The sequence below is a fragment of the Lepidothrix coronata genome, unplaced genomic scaffold (genome assembly GCF_001604755.1).
Source record: "Lepidothrix coronata isolate B3197 unplaced genomic scaffold, Lepidothrix_coronata-1.0 Scaffold59, whole genome shotgun sequence".
In the NCBI taxonomy this organism is placed as follows: Eukaryota; Metazoa; Chordata; class Aves; order Passeriformes; family Pipridae; genus Lepidothrix; species Lepidothrix coronata.
Genome location: NW_016690239.1, coordinates 4951110 through 4970819, shown reverse-complemented (window position 1 = coordinate 4970819; position 19710 = coordinate 4951110). Strand labels below are relative to the sequence as shown.

At 36.6% G+C, this 19710-nt stretch overlaps 1 protein-coding gene across 1 annotated transcript; it reads left to right on the top strand.

The window, feature by feature from the left end:
* The first annotated feature begins 130 nt into the window (after nt 1–130).
* Nucleotides 131–19609, top strand: LOC108498476 (UPF0061 protein Pfl01_0444-like). The gene is made up of 19 exons (XM_017817259.1): nt 131–308; nt 1489–1607; nt 1879–2007; nt 2738–2802; nt 2906–2962; nt 3062–3160; nt 7619–7686; nt 8366–8453; nt 9600–9669; nt 10286–10358; nt 10927–11010; nt 13076–13205; nt 13736–13780; nt 13868–13949; nt 14040–14132; nt 15552–15631; nt 16444–16487; nt 18863–18942; nt 19262–19609. The coding sequence occupies exons 1-19, from the start codon at nt 131–133 to the stop codon at nt 19382–19384; spliced, it is 1707 nt and encodes a 568-aa protein (XP_017672748.1). The 3' UTR covers nt 19385–19609.
* The last annotated feature ends 101 nt before the right edge of the window (nt 19610–19710 follow it).

The window sequence follows — 19710 nt, the reverse complement described above, 5'->3', positions numbered from 1 at the left end:
CCGGCCGGGCGCCGACGGGGACGCCCGGGCAGCGGGCACCGCGCACCGCTTGCGCCTCTCGCCGCCTTCTCTTTGAAGGAGGGAGACCTCAGGCCCAGTGTCTTTGGGGACTCGCTGAAGGTTTGGGGACATGTGGTGGCCCCCCTGGCTGGCCGCCTGTCTGGCGTGGGGCTGTGTGGCCGCGCTGTGCGGCTCCCGCGGGCTCTGCCTGGCCCCGAACGCCTCCCGCCCCGAGCCGGGGCAGTGCCCGCGGCGCCGGGGGGCGGCGGATCTCTGCGCCTGGGCCTTGTCCTCCGACAGCCTCCTAGGTACGGCCTGCCCTGCCCCGGCTGTGTACGCCTGCCCTGCCCCGAGGCTCTTGCTTGGTGGGTTGTGGCAGCTACTCAAGCAGAAACTAAGTGAAGACCTGATATACACAAATACTACTTCTAAAATTAAAACCAGACTGGCTGTAAGGAGCTTTTTTGGTTGTTTGATTGGTGTTTTCTGAGTCCCAGTTAATGCAAAATTGATAACCTGACACCTGACTGGCAGTACACAAAACGTTGTAGCTCTCAGGCACACAGAATTGCCTGTAATCATTATGGTAATTTATATGATAACATTACAGAACTAATTTCATCAGGTGACACAATTCCTTGTGAGCATTAAGAAATAATAGTCAGTGATAAATCTTGTGTCAGCTGGCTATGACAGGATTTGTCAGTAGAGGTATTGACAAACATGGTTAACAGTAAGGGTCCAGAGATGCTAACTCAAAATTTTTACAGAACAGTGTCTATAAAGTATTAGGATTGTATAATTAATGTGGAATTGTAAGATTGTTGCAAGCAAAAATCCATAAAGATGGTAAACCACACAGTATTAGTAAAGTGTTTGAAAACAATATTTGTCCTCTTTTACCATGGATTGGGGCACAGAATAAGTCCGAAGGAAGAATGAGGCACATCTTCTGAGTACATATGTTATGCTACAGCGAGAACTACATCTGAGCCTTTCATTCACTGTTTACATTGCTCAGAAAAGACTTCATAGGGTTTCTTAGGTTACATGGTGATCATTGCTGCATATGGACTATATACAGCAGTTAATGGTGCACAGTGACTTAAGTCTGTTGCACTGCATTGTGCAGCACGGAACTACATTCAGCTGTGGGAATAGCTGAACTCTGTCTCATATAAATATCTTTTAGGGTTGTATATAATGTAGTGCAATATGAAACTGCTTAGATATGGTTTAGATCTTAAACATAGCATGCCCTGCTAGATTCTTTTAACTGCAGAATTCAGTCTTTCTTTTCAAAAATTCCAAACGGAATAAAAACCTAAATTTATTTGGGCTTGCTTTTCATGCAGGCTTAATATAGATTGTGGTAAATACTTGAGTTTTAGTTGTTTCTGAATTATTTTTATTTGGTTTAAGATGAAAGGCATTAGAAAGATATGATTAATTTTTAAAAGACATTTTTTCTCTCTTTCATGTTTACAGATCCTTTTCCAGTTGATGTGATCCAGGAAAATTATGTCCGTAATGTGAGAAACTGCATTTTTTCAATTGTTTATCCTACACCTTTTAAATCTAGAGTTCGTCTTGTAGCTGTTTCAAAGGTTGGTTGTTGTTTTATATTCCTCTCTAATTAGTAGAGATTGTTAATATGTGTACTAAAGTATATTTTAAAGTATATTTTAATATTCATATGCTATTTATTGTAAAAGCATCTCATCACTATATACTTTAAACATACTTAAAACATACTTAAGCATATATAAAACATATTGTGAACTGTCTTTTAGTAACAAAATCTGTAGAGAAAACATGTTCATTACCACTGACAATTCGATCATTTTCAAGTACTAACTGTATTCTTTTTTTCTCCAGGAAGTTATTGAAAATATTTTGGATCTTGATATATCCATCAAAGGAACATCTGATTTTCTTGAGTTCGTCAGTGGTAGGAAAGTGATACTTGGGTCTGTTCCATTGGCCCATAGATATGGGGGTCACCAGGTAACTGTGGCACTCATTTCTTCCAAGTTGAATTATGTAGCATTTTCATGTGAATTATACCTTGATAATACCTGTAAGTACATGAACACTTATTAACATTTTGATTGCAGATTTGATTTTCATAAGGGGCTGCAGGTGGAAGAAAACTGTAATATTCTTTCTCAGTACCATGTTTACTTCCTCTGCTTCTGTTTATTCCTGAAGAAAATTGTTTTTTTGACTTCCATTAGCTGCTGACTCTGCTTAGGACCTCTGCAGCTTAGCCAGCTCTGATTTGTGACAGGTATTATCAGCTCAGAGCAGTGAAGAAGGGCAGAGCCTCACTGCAATACCATGATTAATAAGAGTTAAGCTTTATTGCAATTGGTGTGATTATTAATGCAGAAGAATGGTAGAATTTGGTTTGTAATTTCCAATTAAAAATACCAAAACAAGCTATGCGAGTTTAAAGGCTCATTATACAAGCGAGGCAGGTCTGTACCTGTACATCATAGCTGGAAGGTGAAAAAAAGTGAGGATTACTGCCATTATTCTTTTTCTGTGGTTTTCTGATTAATTATTGGTGTGAGTATGGAAATAACAGCTTTAGGGATCAACCTCATAATGACTGTGTGAGAAAATGTGTCATTATATTGTGTAGAACACAGAGAACCTACATGTAATTTGTATTGTTTCAAGTATAACTGTTATAAATGGTAGAAGAAAATAACTTGATTTTCATTTTTGTCAGTTTGGTACCTGGGCAGGTCAGCTGGGGGATGGAAGAGCCCACTTGGTTGGAGTATATACAAACAGGTGTGACTTTTTTTTAAATGACTGATTCAACTCTGTGTTCAATTTAGTTGATTGATGGATAGCTCAAGGTGTACTGTTAAAAATGCTAATGGTATTTTTGCAGGCATGGTGAGAGGTGGGAACTGCAGTTGAAAGGGTCAGGAAAGACCCCATACTCCAGGTAAGTTGCAGTTGTTCTGTGTACACCAAAATTGAATGTTTTCTTTTTGAAATTTGCTTTGATTTTATGACCTATTCCTTATTTCTCTGTTCTTTGTAGGAATGGGGATGGAAGAGCTGTGCTTCGCTCTTCTGTTAGAGAGTTTTTATGTAGTGAGGCCATGCACTATCTTGGAATTCCTACAAGCAGAGCTGCTAGGTATTTTTCTTTTCTTTTTCACAGTATCTTCATTTACAGGTAATTTTGTGACTGCGTTTCACTGAGCATCAATAATGCAGGACAGTTACTTTCCAAGACAATAGGTCTTTTCATATGGGTGCTGTCAGAACAAAATATATCCCTCCAGTTCCATAGATTTTTGGATAAAACTTTCCAATAATAATAAGCTCCAGCAATTAATCACATCGCTTTTGTCTCTGCTATGCTTTGAAATACTATTTCATTTGAAAACAATATTGTGTACTATCTGTGTCTAGTGGTAAGCAGCTGTTGTTCACTGGTAAGACTTTCTTAACAGAATTACCTTAGTTTGAAATGTGGCTCATCTTGTAAAGAAAGTAAAAAGTTGAACTTAGATTGAGTGATTATATCTGGCACTAACTTGCCTCTCCATAGTTTATGATATTTCAATCAAGAGTTTCATCTCTTTAAAATACAAAGAAATTGTTCTCTTACCACTGACTTGCAAAACCAGCAGGGCTGGATTCCTGCCCTGTAAGCAGTAATAATACCTTTAGTGTATGTGGATAATCAATGACATTTTTCATGGTTAATAAATGAGTCTTTTATTACACTAAAGTTAAACATTTGAATAAATTTTCCTAGAATCCAGCCAACTAGGAAAATGTTGGAAGTGGCTATTTTTGTACTGTTATAGTCAGTCAGTTGCACATTTTAAGATTGGTGGGAAAAATTGTCGGTCATATGAACAGATGTTAATATTGGAGGTAGTACTGAATGTAGGCAATTGCTCTCAATTCTTTATTTATGCAAACACCCGTTGAACAAAGAGATTTTATTAAAAAAAATCCAAAACTAATTCTCTTTGAATCAAAGGAGACAATACTTCACTCATTTGGATGATTTTCTCAGAATCAAGTAACTGATTATCGTGTTTAAAATGTCAAGTTGATTTTGTGTTCTAAGTAGTCTCAAGTCTGTACTCCAACGTTTAAAGCTTCAAAGAAAGTAAATGTTCTGCAGAAAAAGCCTCTATTCAGATGCCACATGTCTAGGTATCTGTATTTGCAAAGTGTCTGCAAATCTCTCTAGCATTAGTTCTATCACATTTGCTCTGTTGAAGTGCAGTGCTTGTAAATGACATTTTTGATGGTTTATTCACTGACTTCATCCTGAGGCCCTTTGCTGTTGGCTGTTAATGCAGAACTTTAAATCTGTCTGAATATCAGCAGGAAAGCATCAGGCAGGTTATAGCTCTCTTTGCTGTCGTCTCAACAAATTGTTCAGTGCCAAACTGGTATGAAAGTACTCTTTAACTCTGTGCAAATTCTACTGAGCACACAGCGTGCTTTAGTTCTCTGCTGGCAGATTGGTTAAATGCCTGGCTCTCTTAACTGCTGTACAAGATCTCCAGACTGTTTGCAAGACCTAATTTGGAAAAACCCCAGCTGACATCCATATTCTTCCCAATGGGGAGCTGTTGTACTGAGGCTGGTGGGATGCACTTACAGAGGTCTTGTCACTTCTTGGCAGAAGTGGGAGGAAAAGCCTTACAGCTTATCCCAGAACACCCAGCAGGTTGGTTTGCTCTATTAATGTTAAGTACTGTGTTCCCAATGGGGTGCTACAGTTTATGACTGTGCTGCCAGACAAAGAACACTTCATACAGTACAATTTCAGTAACATACTGGGACTGGCAGTGAGCAGTGTCATGCATTAGGTCAAAAAAGTGAGCTAATATGCATAGTTTTCAGAGTGGTCTTTACTTGCATAGGGCTTGATGTTCATGCAAAAAAGCACGCAGAGCATTTTGGAGTGTAAAGTCCAGCCCTTAAGTGAGAGCTGGGTAGGGAGGGATATAATCCATCCATCCTTCTGTGAGTGCTGTTCCAAGCTTCTTTGGTGTAAGAGCAATTTCGGTGCTCCATTTGCTGTGATTGAGTGTACACCTGGTCTGCTGCTGCCTTCTCTCCAGTAATGGTACTTACCAACTAAGGGACAATTTGAAAACTACTTTTATAGTGGGAATGTATCTTTATGTGGCTGCTCAGCTACCTGGCCAGCCCTTAAGTGTTGCATGTCCATTAACTTGTATTGGTAACTAGATGTTGATGCCCCTATGGATTTTTTGTCAGCAATAAAAGAAGTGCTGGTTTTCTACAGAAACTTTGCAGACAGCCTGCTAAGAGTTACAGAGTCAAAAGAAACAACCCTTCTGGCAGAGGTCTGTTAAAAATAGGAAAATTTAGTAGCATTATTATTAGCATTATTATTCTGACTCCTGTCCCCTGGTGCTCTGATACACACAATATTTTGTAAGTATCTGAGATTCATTCCCTGTATTTGAATTTTTTTATTTTCTTTTAAAGGGTTAAGATTTTCTTCTTCCACCTCACTTATGTCAGAGTTTTTTGTACTCAATCCTACAGACATACCAATTGGTTTCAAATGAGTAATTAAAAAAAAGAAAAAAAATACTAATGCTACTTGTATCAGTACAGCTCCAGTAATGGGAACAGATTGATTTCTAGATACATTTTCCCACCTTCTGGAACAATTCACTGCCTGTTTTTTGCAGTTAACAGAACATTCAATTTGAATATCTACTAGATATCTTCAAAAATACTGAATGTAATAATAATTTAGTTTCAAAGCCACAGTTGCTGTTGCAAGCAACTGCACTGTGTAAGAATTCAGAAAATTTCATTATTTTTTTGGTACATATTTATGTATGCATACCCCACATTTTTGGTCCAACTGAATTCTTTCTAAAATTTTATGCTTAAGTATGTAGACCTTGAATCTAGTGTACTCTCAAAATTTAACTCTTGGGAGTTATTTTAACACTGACTGTCTTCAGTCATGTTTATGAATGGAATATTAGGTTTGCTTCTTGATCTTTGCTGTGTACCTCCAGAAAAGTTTGATTCTGTCTTCTGTGCTGTCTTCAGCTCCCTAATAGTCAGCATATACAAGTGGCTGCCTTAAATATTAAATAGCGTGCCACCCAACTATTTTGAATTATAGAATCATTGTTTGGGTTGGAAGGGACCTTTAATTGTCATCTAGTCCAGCCCTCCCTGCAATGAGCAGGGACACCTTCAACTAGATCAGGTTGTCCAGAGCCCCATCCAACCTGACCTTGAATGTTTCCAAGGATGGGGCATCTACCACCTTTCTGGGCAGTGTCTCACCACCCTTTGAGTAAAGAACTTCTTCCTAACATGTAATGTAAACCTGACCCCTTTCAGTATACAGCCATTTCCCTCATCCTATCACTAACAACCCTTGCAAAAAGTCCCTTTCCAGCTTTCCTGTGGGCCCTCTTTAGGTACTTGAAGGTGCTGTAAGGTCTCCCCAGAGCCTTCTGTTCTCCAGGCTGAACAACCCAAACTCTCTCAGCCTGTCCTCACTGGAGAGGTGCTCCACCCCTCTGATCAGTTTTGTGGCCCTCCTCTGGACCCATTCCAGCAGGTCACTCCTGAATAAAAGAATATTTTCCAGTTCAACAAGCAAAGATAAAGAAAAATTATACAAAATTAGCTAAATTATCCTGCTGCTAGACTCTTGAACAAGAAGTCATCTTGGCCTATTGAAGGGATAAGACCTCCTTCAGAAGATAGCACCAAGCATTTCTTCTGCCGGATTGTTAGGGTCATCCCAATTCCTTTGGAATGGAAACATCCTACTTGTTAACCTTAGAGGAACATGATACCCTTGCATAGTTTGTGAGGATTGATTTTTCCTGATTTAACAGAAAATACAGTGAAATTACGTATTTTGTTTCATAAAATTAATGTAAGTTGTGAAATATTTTAGAGCAAGTTGTTCCAAACACTCACAAATCTCAATATTTGGGTAAATATGAAAATGTACAGGATGTGCAGAATTTCAAGGCAAATGAAGAGATTGTTTTTAAAAATCCAAGCACTACTACCACTGAAGAAGGGATAATTGTAATGTATCATTAGAATTATGTCTTTTTTTGTGTCTTGAAAAGTTCCTGATTGCTAAACGTCCTAGATCTGTTCCCAGAGTTCCTGAGACAACAGTTTTGTCTCATGTAAAGGGCAACCTCCATCTGATGCAACAATTTGGTGTCTAATTTTTCTGTCAAGATTTCACTTTCACAGTTTCCTCAGGGAAACTGTGACTGATTTAATGTTATAATCATACTAATCAGTCACTGAGGTTCCAAGTGAATGCAGGTTTTTTTTGAGTGCAGCCCTCTTGCCATGAACAGTGTGAATAATGAAAATTGGACAACATTATATTAAGTACAAAATAAATGCACCTTGCTAATGAACCTTGATAAGCCTTGGCTTACTCTTTGCCTATGTCATTTTAAAATACAGAGCTATGCCACCAAAAAGATATTTCTTTTTATGAACAAAATTAATTTATATAAAATATGACTTAATTGCAAATTATTTTTGCTGAGATAACTTTTTAATGTTCATTTCTTGTGCATTACAGCTTAGTTGTAAGTGATGATGATGTGTGGAGAGACCAGTTTTACAATGGAAACATTAAGAAAGAAAGAGGTAATGAACATATTTTGAAATAATATGTTACTTCATTCTCCATGCAAAAATGTGTAATAAAAAGTACTAAATAGGTTTAATTTCATTTACTGAGATATAAAACTTGTCCTGGGAAAATCAGCCTGAAACATATCTTGGTTGAAGAGATGAAGCCCTATGAACAGGTCTTCTGTGATTGTGGCATATGTGTTGCAGGAATATAATTTTCATTTTCACTTGCCATTACAAAAATGATATAGGAAAATTTTCCATTGTTTCGATAGCAGTGCTAGGGTGGTGGGAATGCTACAGTGGCTGTGCCATTGCTACATTATCTACACCTGCTCTGAAAAAGAGTGGGATGGCACAATATGGGCAAAATCTGTTGATGTTGGTTCTTTCTCTGTTCCTACCGTCTCTGGAGTAATTCTAGTATTAATGCACTAACAGAATTTTGCTTATGGTTACTGGTATAGCAAATTAAGCTTTATCATTAAAAATGTATGTGTAGTGAAGTAATATTATACATTACACATATTCATCTGTTACGTTGTTAAGCATACTTACAAAAATACCAGTTTAACTGTGCATATATAAATTCTGTGTCTGTAGAAACAACACATGATGGCTTTTACTATGCAACTGTTTTATTTTGCTGATAATCTGTTTACATTTAAACACATATGTCTCTATATTTAAGGTGCAATAGTGCTACGCCTTGCCAAGTCATGGTTTCGTATAGGATCCTTAGAAATCTTAGCTCATTCGGGGGAACTGGATTTACAAAGGTTTGAATTTAATCTCCATAGTAACTATAGTAGTTTTCTCAACAATTGAATATATATTAGAATGCATGTATACACTTGGAATTTAGACATAAATTATTTAGAAAGTAAGATTACGTAATTTAGAAAGGTAACCTGCTATTTTTATATAAGCATTCAAAAGATACCTCATCAGGGTAAAAAGCCTGGGTCTTACAAAATGAGAAAGGTTTTGTAGCTGAAATAACTCTGGTAACTAAGCACTAGGGAGGAGTTGTTTGCTTTGGAAAGATTTGTAAATTGAAAGTATAAGTTCCTACATTTTTCGTAGTTGTCTGTGAAGCTAAATTAACAGAAATATGAAATAAATCACTAGCATAAGTATGTTGTATAAAGTGTGCTCTCCAGAAACGGGCAGAATTAGAGAAGTATGCTAGGTAAGAAATCATTGCACAGTTTTAAGCCTCTCAGCGTGACAAATTTTTAGATCTACTGTAAATATTTAAAAGGAGCACTAGAAGTTGTTCTGGGATGCTCACAAATGAGGAATAACTCCTAACAGCAGTTGTACATTGTAGTAACTGATAATTCAGTTGAATTTCCCACATCACTCTACACAGCTACTATTCTTTGTTTTGTTTTCTTTTATTTTTTAATCTCAGCAGATTTTTATTGTAAAACTGAAAGACTGAATTAGGGAACTGCTTTTAAGTTTTGTTTTGGGGTTTTTTTTGGGTTAAAGTATTTTTTGGTTGAAGAATTCAGCCATAAGATTTACTTTTTGAGAATTCTGGTGAAGAATTATTCCTTGTAATTGTATACATTTTTTTTTTTTTTTGCATATGCAAACTCTATTTTCCTGAAAAATGGATATTGCTGCATGCAAAACCAGATCCTGTTCTGCTCTGGAGGTTTAATGTGTGGAAATAATTTTTACTTTGTGTGGCAATCTCCAGCTGTGTTTATGACTGGAACCTTAGGGTTAGGTTTCATCTCTAAGCATTTGGAAGAGCTTAATCCCATACTCATCAGAATAAATAGACTGAGTTTTCTAATAAGTATTTGTGACAAGGTGTTGATTAGCAGTTTGCTGTTTGAAAACAAGAATTTTGAATGATGAGTTCTAAAAGTACCAGTTTTGTTTAAAGAATTCTGCCTCTCCTATTACAGAAGATTACTGGACTTTATCATCCAGGAACATTTTCCATCAATAGCTGTGAATGATTCAAATAGATATCTGGTAAGTCTTTTTTAAAAGTTATTTTTAATTTCCACAAGCATGTGAGCAAAAATTACACAACGCTCTTCAGAGTTTCAACTTTTAAAAGGTTTTAAATTTTGAAGTAAGCTTCCAGGTTTTATTAGCAAAAGTTTGTTAATTCTATGCAGTAAAAATCTGGTTCTTGATTTTTTTGTTTTCTCAAAATCAAATGTGAACATTCTTCACCACTTTTCGTTACGGAAAGGTTTATTGTGAAGCTTCCATTTTCTGTTATTTTTTTGTTCTCTTACTGCTCAGATTTTGAGTGAGCAGTGGTCATGAAGTTTTTCTAGTATAAAAGTAGTACATACAATATATTCTAGTATACAGGCTAGTATATAGAGTGTATTTTTTTTTTAATTTTAGTTTTTAATTTCTTTTAGGACATCTGTAAATACTTACTTAACTATAGTCTTTGCTGGATAAGTTTATTATGCACTCACATAATTTAGAAAGTGAATGAAAAGTCCTGACAGAGAGAGATATACATTTTTAAAATAGAATATATTACATGTTTCTAAGGTGAATAAAATGTTTATGACATGTACTATTTTTGATACAGAGGACTTGAAGTAAAAGATGTATTTGATTTTAGGAATTTTTCTCTACAGTCGTATCAGAGACTGCAAATCTGATTGCATTGTGGATGTCTGTGGGGTTTGCACATGGTAAGCTGCATTGGCTTTACAGGAGGGACTTTTTATAATCATATGCTTAAAAATGGGGTTTATTTTTCACTTTTGTCTTCAGTTCTTCTGCTGTCTCCTGGTGGGAGCGTGAATTCCCAGAACTGCTGCAACAGTCCCGTGTATAAAGACAACGTGTCGATGTCATGTACAAGTTTAACTGCTCTGAATTTGATCCATCCGCATAAAAACTCGGCCTCTTATAGTGCGTAGGGTACAGTGCTGCCCACCTTTGCTCCGGGTTTCTCTTATCAAAGATAAAGTACCGCGATGCGCTCCGATCCGCGCCGCGCGGGACGGGCCGGGCCCGGCTCCGCCTTAAGGGGCCCGAAGGCGGAGCGGCGCCACCTGGCGCGGGGAGCGGGGAACGCACCCAGCGCTTCCTCCTCCTCCTCCTGCTTCAAGCAGCTGATTTTCCAGAGCCTCATTTCTCAAAAGTAGCCGCTCCAGGGTTCTCAGATTCAGTGGGTCTGTTTCACAGCAAATTCCCTACAGGCTACGGGGTCAGGTGGAATTTTAACTTTTGTTTCTCCTTTTTGTTTAATCGTAGGTGTGTGCAATACAGATAACTTCAGTTTATTGTCCATAACAATAGATTATGGTCCGTTTGGATTTATGGAGTCCTATGACCCAAGTGAGTGTAGCACCTGGTTTAATTTTTTTTTTTTTTTTACTTAAAATAAATTCTTTTTATTAAATTATGCGGTTTCAATGTGCATGAAAACTCCTAACATTATTAGCAGAAAAATCCTAAGCATATGTATTGTTTGAAGAGCTTTAGGGAAAAAAATTGTATCAGTGGCCAGTTTCGTGATAGACTATACAGGCTGCATTAATGAAATATTACTGTTAAATCAGTTTTCATGAGAATGTTTCCACTTGAACTTCATCAGTTGAATAGATGCTACAACAGAACCTTAGAAAACTAAAAGTTAGATATTGCTGGAAGTAGCCAAAAGCAAAAGTGGAATACAGTAATTTTGCGTGCATCAAGCTCTAGCTTTATAGTCACAGCAGCTAATTATATGTTTGAAGAAAACTAATCAAACTTACACAACCTTTCTTTGAAAGTATGAACCCGGTCTGAGATTGATATATATGAGTCCAGTATGTACAATAAATGCATATTATTAGATTATTGTTTAGAGGTTGTACCTGAGTAAGCTTCAGAACCAGCAGTGATTATCTCACTGTGTGTTTTCATGAGCTTGCAGCCTCAAATTAAGGAAATCTCATGAGAATAAATGTCATATTGTTTTTACTGTATTGGATTATTATTATATATTATTATATATTGAATATTCTATTATGTGATGGGTCGACCCCACCTGGTAATTATGGACCACAAGCCACTTGTCCACTCTCCCCTGCTGCAGAATGAGGGAGAGAATTGGAAAAGCAAGAATGAGAAAAAGCTTATGAGTCAAGTTAAAGACAGTTGAATAAGCAAAGAGCAAAAAAAAAGGGACAGGGGCGACCAACAAGTTGCAAAGGCAATTACTCACCACCTCCCACCACCACACAGATGCTGAGCGACAGATGCTGGTCCCTGAGCGACAGCTGCCTTTGAAAAACTACCCCCAGTTTTAATTGCTGAGCATGATTTTATAGGGTATGGAATATCCCTTTGGTCAGCTGGGGTCAGCTGTCCCAGCTGTGTCCCCTCTGAGTCTCTTGGCCACCCCTACCCGAACTTTCCAGGGTTGCAGAGTGAGAAGGTCTTGATGCTGTGCCAGCAGTGCTCAGCAATGTGTAAAACATTGGTGTGTTATCAACAATGTTTCAGTCACAAGTCTAAAACACTGTGCCCTACAGGCTGCTGAAAAGAAAACTTACTCCGTCCTAGCCACAGACAGTGCACCCTAGAGCCAGATGAAAGTCTTTAGAGTTAAAATTCAGATTCGAACCACTTACCAGGTCTGACAGATGTGTCACAGGTCTCCTCCTTAATGCTCTGCTTATTGTCAGTGTCCTCTGGGGACTCAGGCAGTGCTGTGTGCATTGATCAGCTTACCTGCATTTGATCTGAGCAAGGAATTCATGCTACATCCACTCAGACTGTGTAGATAGGCATATGTTTTAATTCTGGATACTTATAACTTGCAAAGCAGGTATTTGTTATCTCCCAAATAATGGATTTGCATACTGCAACACATTAGCCCTAATTTTTATGTGAATACATAAAGGTTGCTTGTACAACTGAAAAAAATCTTGCTTAGGTGTCCTATGAAATCCATGTTTATTATACATGTGACTTTTACAGAAATACTTATAAATCCTGAATCTAGTTGAACATTTGTTTGTTTAATCTGTTTGCTAAATAGTAGTGCTATATATAGAAAAAATGTTGTTTCTAAGTGTAAAAGACATTGTTTTTAATGTAAAAATAGTCTTTTTCCGTTTAAACATTGAATTTATTTTGTATCTTCAAGTAGGAAAATGTCACTTGTGACACATGAGAACTTGTCTGCAAAGGATATATTCCTTAGATGTGCAACTAATAGATCTTGAGTTAAATCACTGTAAATAAGTATCCTTGTGATCTGACTTTAAATATTTAGTAGCTTTAGGTCTTTTATGAGTTCACTCAATATTTTTATGAGTTCACTCAATATTTTTATGAGTTCAATCAATATTTTAACATTGATTGTTTATTGTAATTGCTCTGTTATGGAAAAGTAGTGTTTTGTTTGAAACAGATTTTGTTCCGAACACATCTGATGATGAAAGGAGATATAAAATAGGAAATCAGGCAAATGTTGGGCTGTTTAATCTGAGCAAGCTCTTACAAGCCCTAAACCCTTTATTGGATCCCAGGCAAAAGCAGCTGTAAGTAATCTTTAAAAATACCTTAATGCTTAAAAGAAGTAGTGAGATGGGAGACCCTCTAATCACCATATGCATAGGAAAGAAAAATATTAGCTTTTAAAATCATTTTTTTTTTAAGTGGAAATTGATTCTGGATTAATTATTGGCTGGAATAAGGTTAGAGGGAGGGGAGAAAGGTGTTGACTGGTCATAAATAATAGCAAAATAGGACCACAAAGAGATACTAGATCTTGTGTGATTCATTCTCCTTTCACTAAGGGAGGACCTTTGCCTCTAGTTTTCTGTTTTGTCTAGCTCATTCTTTAAGATGCTTACTTATGAAGACCATGCATCCTTCTGAAGTAACAAGGTAGTATTTTAATAGCCTGTTGTAAAGATTCTTCTATGAAGGATGGATCCCAGATGATTCAGAATATCAGTGTTTCTGAGATATCAGTTAGAAGCAGTTTTCTTTGTTTAGTACACAGTATGATTTTACCCACAGTAGGATTTTAGTTCAATAGAACTTGACATTTCTTTTGTTTTTGCAGAACTTCCCAGATTTTGGAGGGGTATGGTGAGCGCTATTACAGCCGGTATGCAGTTTCAGAACTCAAACCTTCTAGTCACAGTACTATAAATTATATTACGTAAAAATTTCCTAACTTTGTTATTATTTTCAGTTTCACAGAACTATTCAAAGCAAAATTGGGTCTTCTTGGGGAGAATGAGAATGATAACTATTTGATTGCTTTCCTCTTGAAAGTGAGTTTCCTTTGCTAATTTTGTTGGCAAACATCTGAACTGATAGCCCATACTTGAAAAGCACTAATAGAAGGATCTTTATTTCACTAGATTATGGAAGATACCAAGGCTGATTTTACAATGACATTTCGAGAACTGAGTGAAATTACTGAAGACCAGTTAAGGGAGCTCCATATTCCTGAGGTATTAATACAAGCACCTAGTTTTAAGAATACTTAATATAGAACAAGTAAATCAAGTTGGACATTACCCTGATATACTAGAGGATGTCTCAAGCCTGATTTATCTGCGAAATACGTCATTGTAGCATTATTAAGGGAGAGTAAGTCTAATACATCTGTGTCATGCTACTACCCCTTGTTAAGCCTGTGTCTGGTAATGAAGGATATGTTAATGAGAAGTGCTAATGGAAGGTGCATTAATGAAGAGTGATGAAGTCAGATTTTCATCCTCTGGTACAGGTCCAATATGAGTAGTCATAAATTCTTATACACAGGTGGGAATGTGATTTTCTCCACATTTAAGGGGATCTGCTACGAAGACCTTTCCCCCCCCCCTCCCTTTTTTTGTTGTTTTGCTTAATACCTTTTGTCCAACAAGTGAAGTTGGACAGGGCTCATAAAGAAAATTTCAAACTCAGGTCAACTGAATTATTCCTAACATGGGTTTACGAGGTGGCCTTAACCTCTGCTCTCAGGCCCATCAGCTTGTCACAGTATGTAATGATAAGTGAGATCCCATCTCGTCATAAACTCCTGCTACAACCCTTTGCTCAGAGTGGCCTCTGCCCTTTCTTGAGCACAAGATTGGTTTTAAATTTAACTTAAAGCATAAGAACCCCTTTTTGCTATAGTTTCCTGCTCAGCCTGCTATCCTATCCTGTGTTGCTGCTAGCTCAGCCTAAACATATTCTTCAGGACCACGTACAACCCTAAAAGAGATGAAAATATTTAAAAGAGATAAAATTTTTACCTGGATTTAGTGCAATCTTTGGAAGTGGAAATATAGCTCAAATGTTTGAATTGGAGTGAAATACTAGGCGAGTAATAATTGGGTGCCCTGCCAGTGAGGAGGCTGGGGGTGCACAGGAAGCTGGGAGGGCACAGAGCCAGGACAGCTGACCCAAACTGGCCATAGGGATATCCCACACTATATGGTGTCATGCTCAGCAAATAAAGTAGGGGAAAACTGGTGGAGGGCCACTGTTTGGGAACTGGCTGGGCATTGGTTGATGAGCAGTTGTTTTTCATTTGCATCACTTGTTTTTCTTCAGTTTTATTTGTCTCTCCTTTTGTTATTTTTCTTTTCATTACTATTATTATTATTATTATTATTATTATTATTATTATTATTATTATTATTGTATTATTATTATTAAATTGTTTCAATTATTACACTTTTATTATCTCAACCCATGAGTTTTCTTACTTTTAACCTTCTGATTCTCTACCCTATGCTACTGAAGGGAAGAGTGAGCGAGTGTTTATGTGGGGCTTAGTTGCCAGCTGGGGTTAAACCACAGTTTTCTTTTGCTTACTTTGGATTTTGCTTAACAGGAAGAAAATTCTGATTACCTGCCTCTAACTGTTTCTTTCTCTTTAGGAGTTCTGGACTCTCCAGGATCTGAGTAAACACAAATTATTTTCAGAATGGGTTATTATGTACCTCTTGAGATTAAAACAGTAAGTCTGATGCATTTTCAAGTGTGTATTTGCCAGAATCAGGCAAATTTAATAATTTGCAGTGCTTTTTCATAATCTTTGGTGGGTCTAATAAACTCGCCCAAACATGGTTTTATATGCCTTTTTTGGTTCTAGATTGTGCTGATTCGATAATAATTACTCTTGTAGTTCTGTTTTGACATACAGCTACATAAAAATTACATGAGAAGAGTGGTCTGTATTTTTATGAGATTTTTTGGTTAACAATTTTTGTTAAAATACCAGTCCCACAGATTCAGTCCAAAAATCACAAACAGGCCTTGCAAATACATAGGAATGAATAGTGTTTAATTACTGGTAACATATATATATATATTTACTATGTAATAACATTGCTTTATGATGACAGCAGATGGAAGTTGAACAGTCATGAATACACAGACTGTGTTTGGAAAATGCTGATGTTGCATTGATAGGAACACTGATTCTTTTGTCTTAATAAAGAATGTAATGTGTTTTTCTTAGTCGTATATAGTATGTATGGCTAATAGTAGTGAAAAGACACATATATCATGTACTTGGAAATTTTATTCAGTAAATACAATTCTTAGGAAAAATTAATACAGGATACAAAACCTACAAGAAGGGGTACAGTCTTTTCCAAGTCTAATCATTCTTAGAGATTCACACCTGCTTCCACTGAACACAAAAGCAGAACACTTAATGATTTTAATGAAAGTCAGATAAGATATTTCTAAAAATAAATCGGCATAATCCTCATTAGCTAAAAGCACTTTCTGTTTTTCTTCTTTTGGTTTTTTTTCCATGTATAGTAACAAGGGTGATTCAGACAGCAAAAGAAGAACAAGAATGACAAGTAAGTAAAGGATCCAAAGGAATTGGATAATTGGAAATGACAAATACTTCTTTACAAAGGTTTCTTTAGTGTTAATTATTTTTCCTGTCAGGAAGAACTAAAATGTACTGTTCTTCCGAATGGGAAAAACTCTCATTACACTGCTGCAAGTCTTGTAACACTGTACATTCATTGTGGCTGTCTTTGGTTTCATCCACTCCTATGATTAGAATTTAGCCATGTGTGTATGGCTACACCTGTGAATATGTATGTACTTTTTACATAAGCCAAATGACCAAGAAATTCCTTGGCTACCGTGAGGCTCACTTCCTCCTTAGGTATCCTGCCTTTCCCCTCCTTAAAATAATAAATCCTTAATTTGTCTGTGTTTATAGAAATTGGTCAGACACAAATCCCTCCATTATGAATACAGTCACAGTCAGATCAGTGGCTTGAAGTCTAAGTGTGTGAGAATGCTGTGGCTGCTGCCCAAGTTGTAACTCTTCGTTGTAAAGTAGGTTGCTTCCTGAAAGGGCCCCTGGGATTTGATTTCCTTGTGAGAGATGCCCTTCCTCTCCTCTTTTGCTGTATCAGCTTTTCCTGAGTGCAGGTAACATCATTTTGATCTGCACTTCCTTCCTTCAGCAGTCTGGGAATGTCTTGGTTTGCATTGCTCAGAACACTGGTCTTGTCTGGTGATGAACCTTCAGTGACAGGAAGGGTTCTGGTAGACATCCTGTACTGGCTCAATGGACCAAGATTTGTCTTATGTTTAAATATGCCCAGAGCCTTTCAACATGTTATACAGAATTCAGGTTTCTGATAGGCACCCACTTTTTTTTCTTCACCCGGAGAAAAAACTCCTTGTGAAAGGACTATCTAGTCATAGAAGGCAGAGAAAGATGCTTTGATGCTCCAAATTCTAAACACAGAATGGCAAAGGTACTGTATTTTTACATCCATGCATTTAAATAGATCACTTAGATGCCCCTGTGGTCTCTCTAAAATTGTTCGGTTTTTCTTTTCGTTTGTTTGTTTGTTTAAGGATTTGCTTGTAACAGCTGTCCCTTGTCAGTACAACTTGCAGCAGAAATCTGGCTCAACACAGTCAACTCTGCATTTTTACCCAGCATTTCACTTTAAAGACAAAACTGTTGTGAGTCTTCAGATTTTTATATGGTTTGGGAAGTCACACCTAAATTGTGTATTGCTGTCTTTGACTGACCTTGAATATATTGCCGTTAGCACCTCGTTTTTCATTATCTTTCCCTAATTGTTAGTATGTGTCATAAGATACCTCACTTCTCAAAGTACGTTGCCTTGAATCATTTGAAGTTGACCACTTATTTTATTTTTTTCCTCCCTTTATTTAGTTTTCAGTTCTTAGTAGTACTTTATCTTATACTGCCTAAATTCAGCTCCTAAGGAGTTGATCAAAAAGTTTTGACAATCCAAGTCTATAATTGTATTTCTTTACAAAAGAAGCTTGTAAAAAAAAAAGTAGACCAGATCGTGCTTATAAGGCCACAAAATTTCTTTGCTTTGTCCTTTTCTTATGTCGCTTGTCTTACTCTTTCATAATTATCTTGTCACTTGTGTTAATTACAGATATTTTTAACTCTACTGTGAAACTTGTCAATTTGCAATGGTTAAGAATATATTTCTGAGACAAATATTCTCCTGCTAATATGACTCACGGTTTTAATGTAAATTATAATTTTTTATATGAGTCATATGTTAACTTTTTCACCTTTAAAATATTCTTTTTAAGTAGTTAACACACTTTACTATTGAAAATCTATTTACTGAACTAAATCAAATACTCGGCCAGAAAAATTAAAAGAGATATTAAAAGGAAAGTTGAAAAAGTAGTTTATAAAAAATGCAATTGAAATGCAACATTAAAGGCCTTTATGGCTAAACTTCTGTTATATGATATAGGAGTATCTAAGTACATACACTTTAATGGATGTCTTAATAATTACTTTTTAAAATAAGTAATAAAATATTCATTTTTATGATCTCCAGGAAGGTATTGACAACATTGAAATATGCTTTCCAGCAATGTAGCAGGAACCTAGGCCATGGTAAACTCATCACACTTGAGAAGTTTTCTGTTTTCTTAATGGGAAATTCTTTATATATCAATGTCATGTTCTTTACCATTCTAATTTTTGTTTGGCACTTTGGCATTACTGATTGTACAAGTTTAAAAAAATCCTTTTAGCAACTCATAAAAATAAATAAATTGATTAATTCCTTTTCCTTTTTATGCTTTTTTTCTTGATCTGCAAATTAAACCTTCTTGAAGATTTCAATGACATGTTTCAGTGACTGTATTTGCCTTTTGTTGAATATGTCTAACTAAATTTAACATGATTTACTCTTGGTTTCAGCTGTTAATCCAAGATACATACTTAGGAATTGGATGGCAGAATCAGCAGTGCAAAAATCTAATTTGAATGATTTCTCTGAGGTAAAATTATTTCTTTTTTTCTTGACATATTTAATAATAATTGGCATAATAGCTAATGGAACAGTTTTTGCATTTACACTTTGAACTGTACTACACTTTGACCCACATTGTACTATCTAACACCAATTACAATTTAAAATATTAACAAAATTATTAATAGCATTAATTATAAATAGTAGTGACTATATTAATAGTAGTACTAATAATAGTAAGCAATTCATGTGATAGTTTCTGGAACCAGGAGGGCGGTGGAAGAAACTTTTCTTGTTTGCAGAAAAACATTTTGTATAAAAACGTACCCATTTTTCATTGCTTCCAGGTCCGTCTCCTCGAGCAGGTTTTACAACATCCCTTCCAGAGACAGGAGGCTGCAGAGCGAGCAGGCTACTCCCTGCGCCCCCCAGCTTGGGCCAAGGGTCTGAAAGTAAGCTGTTCATCCTGAGAGAAATTCGAACAAGGAAGAACAATGATTCAGGTCGAAGCTCAGGCCTTCAAATAGGATTAATGGACCAAGCCACAAGAACTCTTCTCCCTTATACTTTGTGGACTGGAATCTGCTACTTTGTTAGGCAAGACAAGGTCTTGACCAATTTTTGTTGAAGTCTGAAGATTAAGGAAATGGATCACTATGTGTGGTTGCATCAGCCAATTATATTGGTGTTGATAACTCTGCCTTTCACATTCTTCTGTGCATTACTTTGAGTAACAATATTTAAGTTCTGCCAAGCTGTCACACTTAACCTCTCAGAATTCATAGCTGATCAGGTG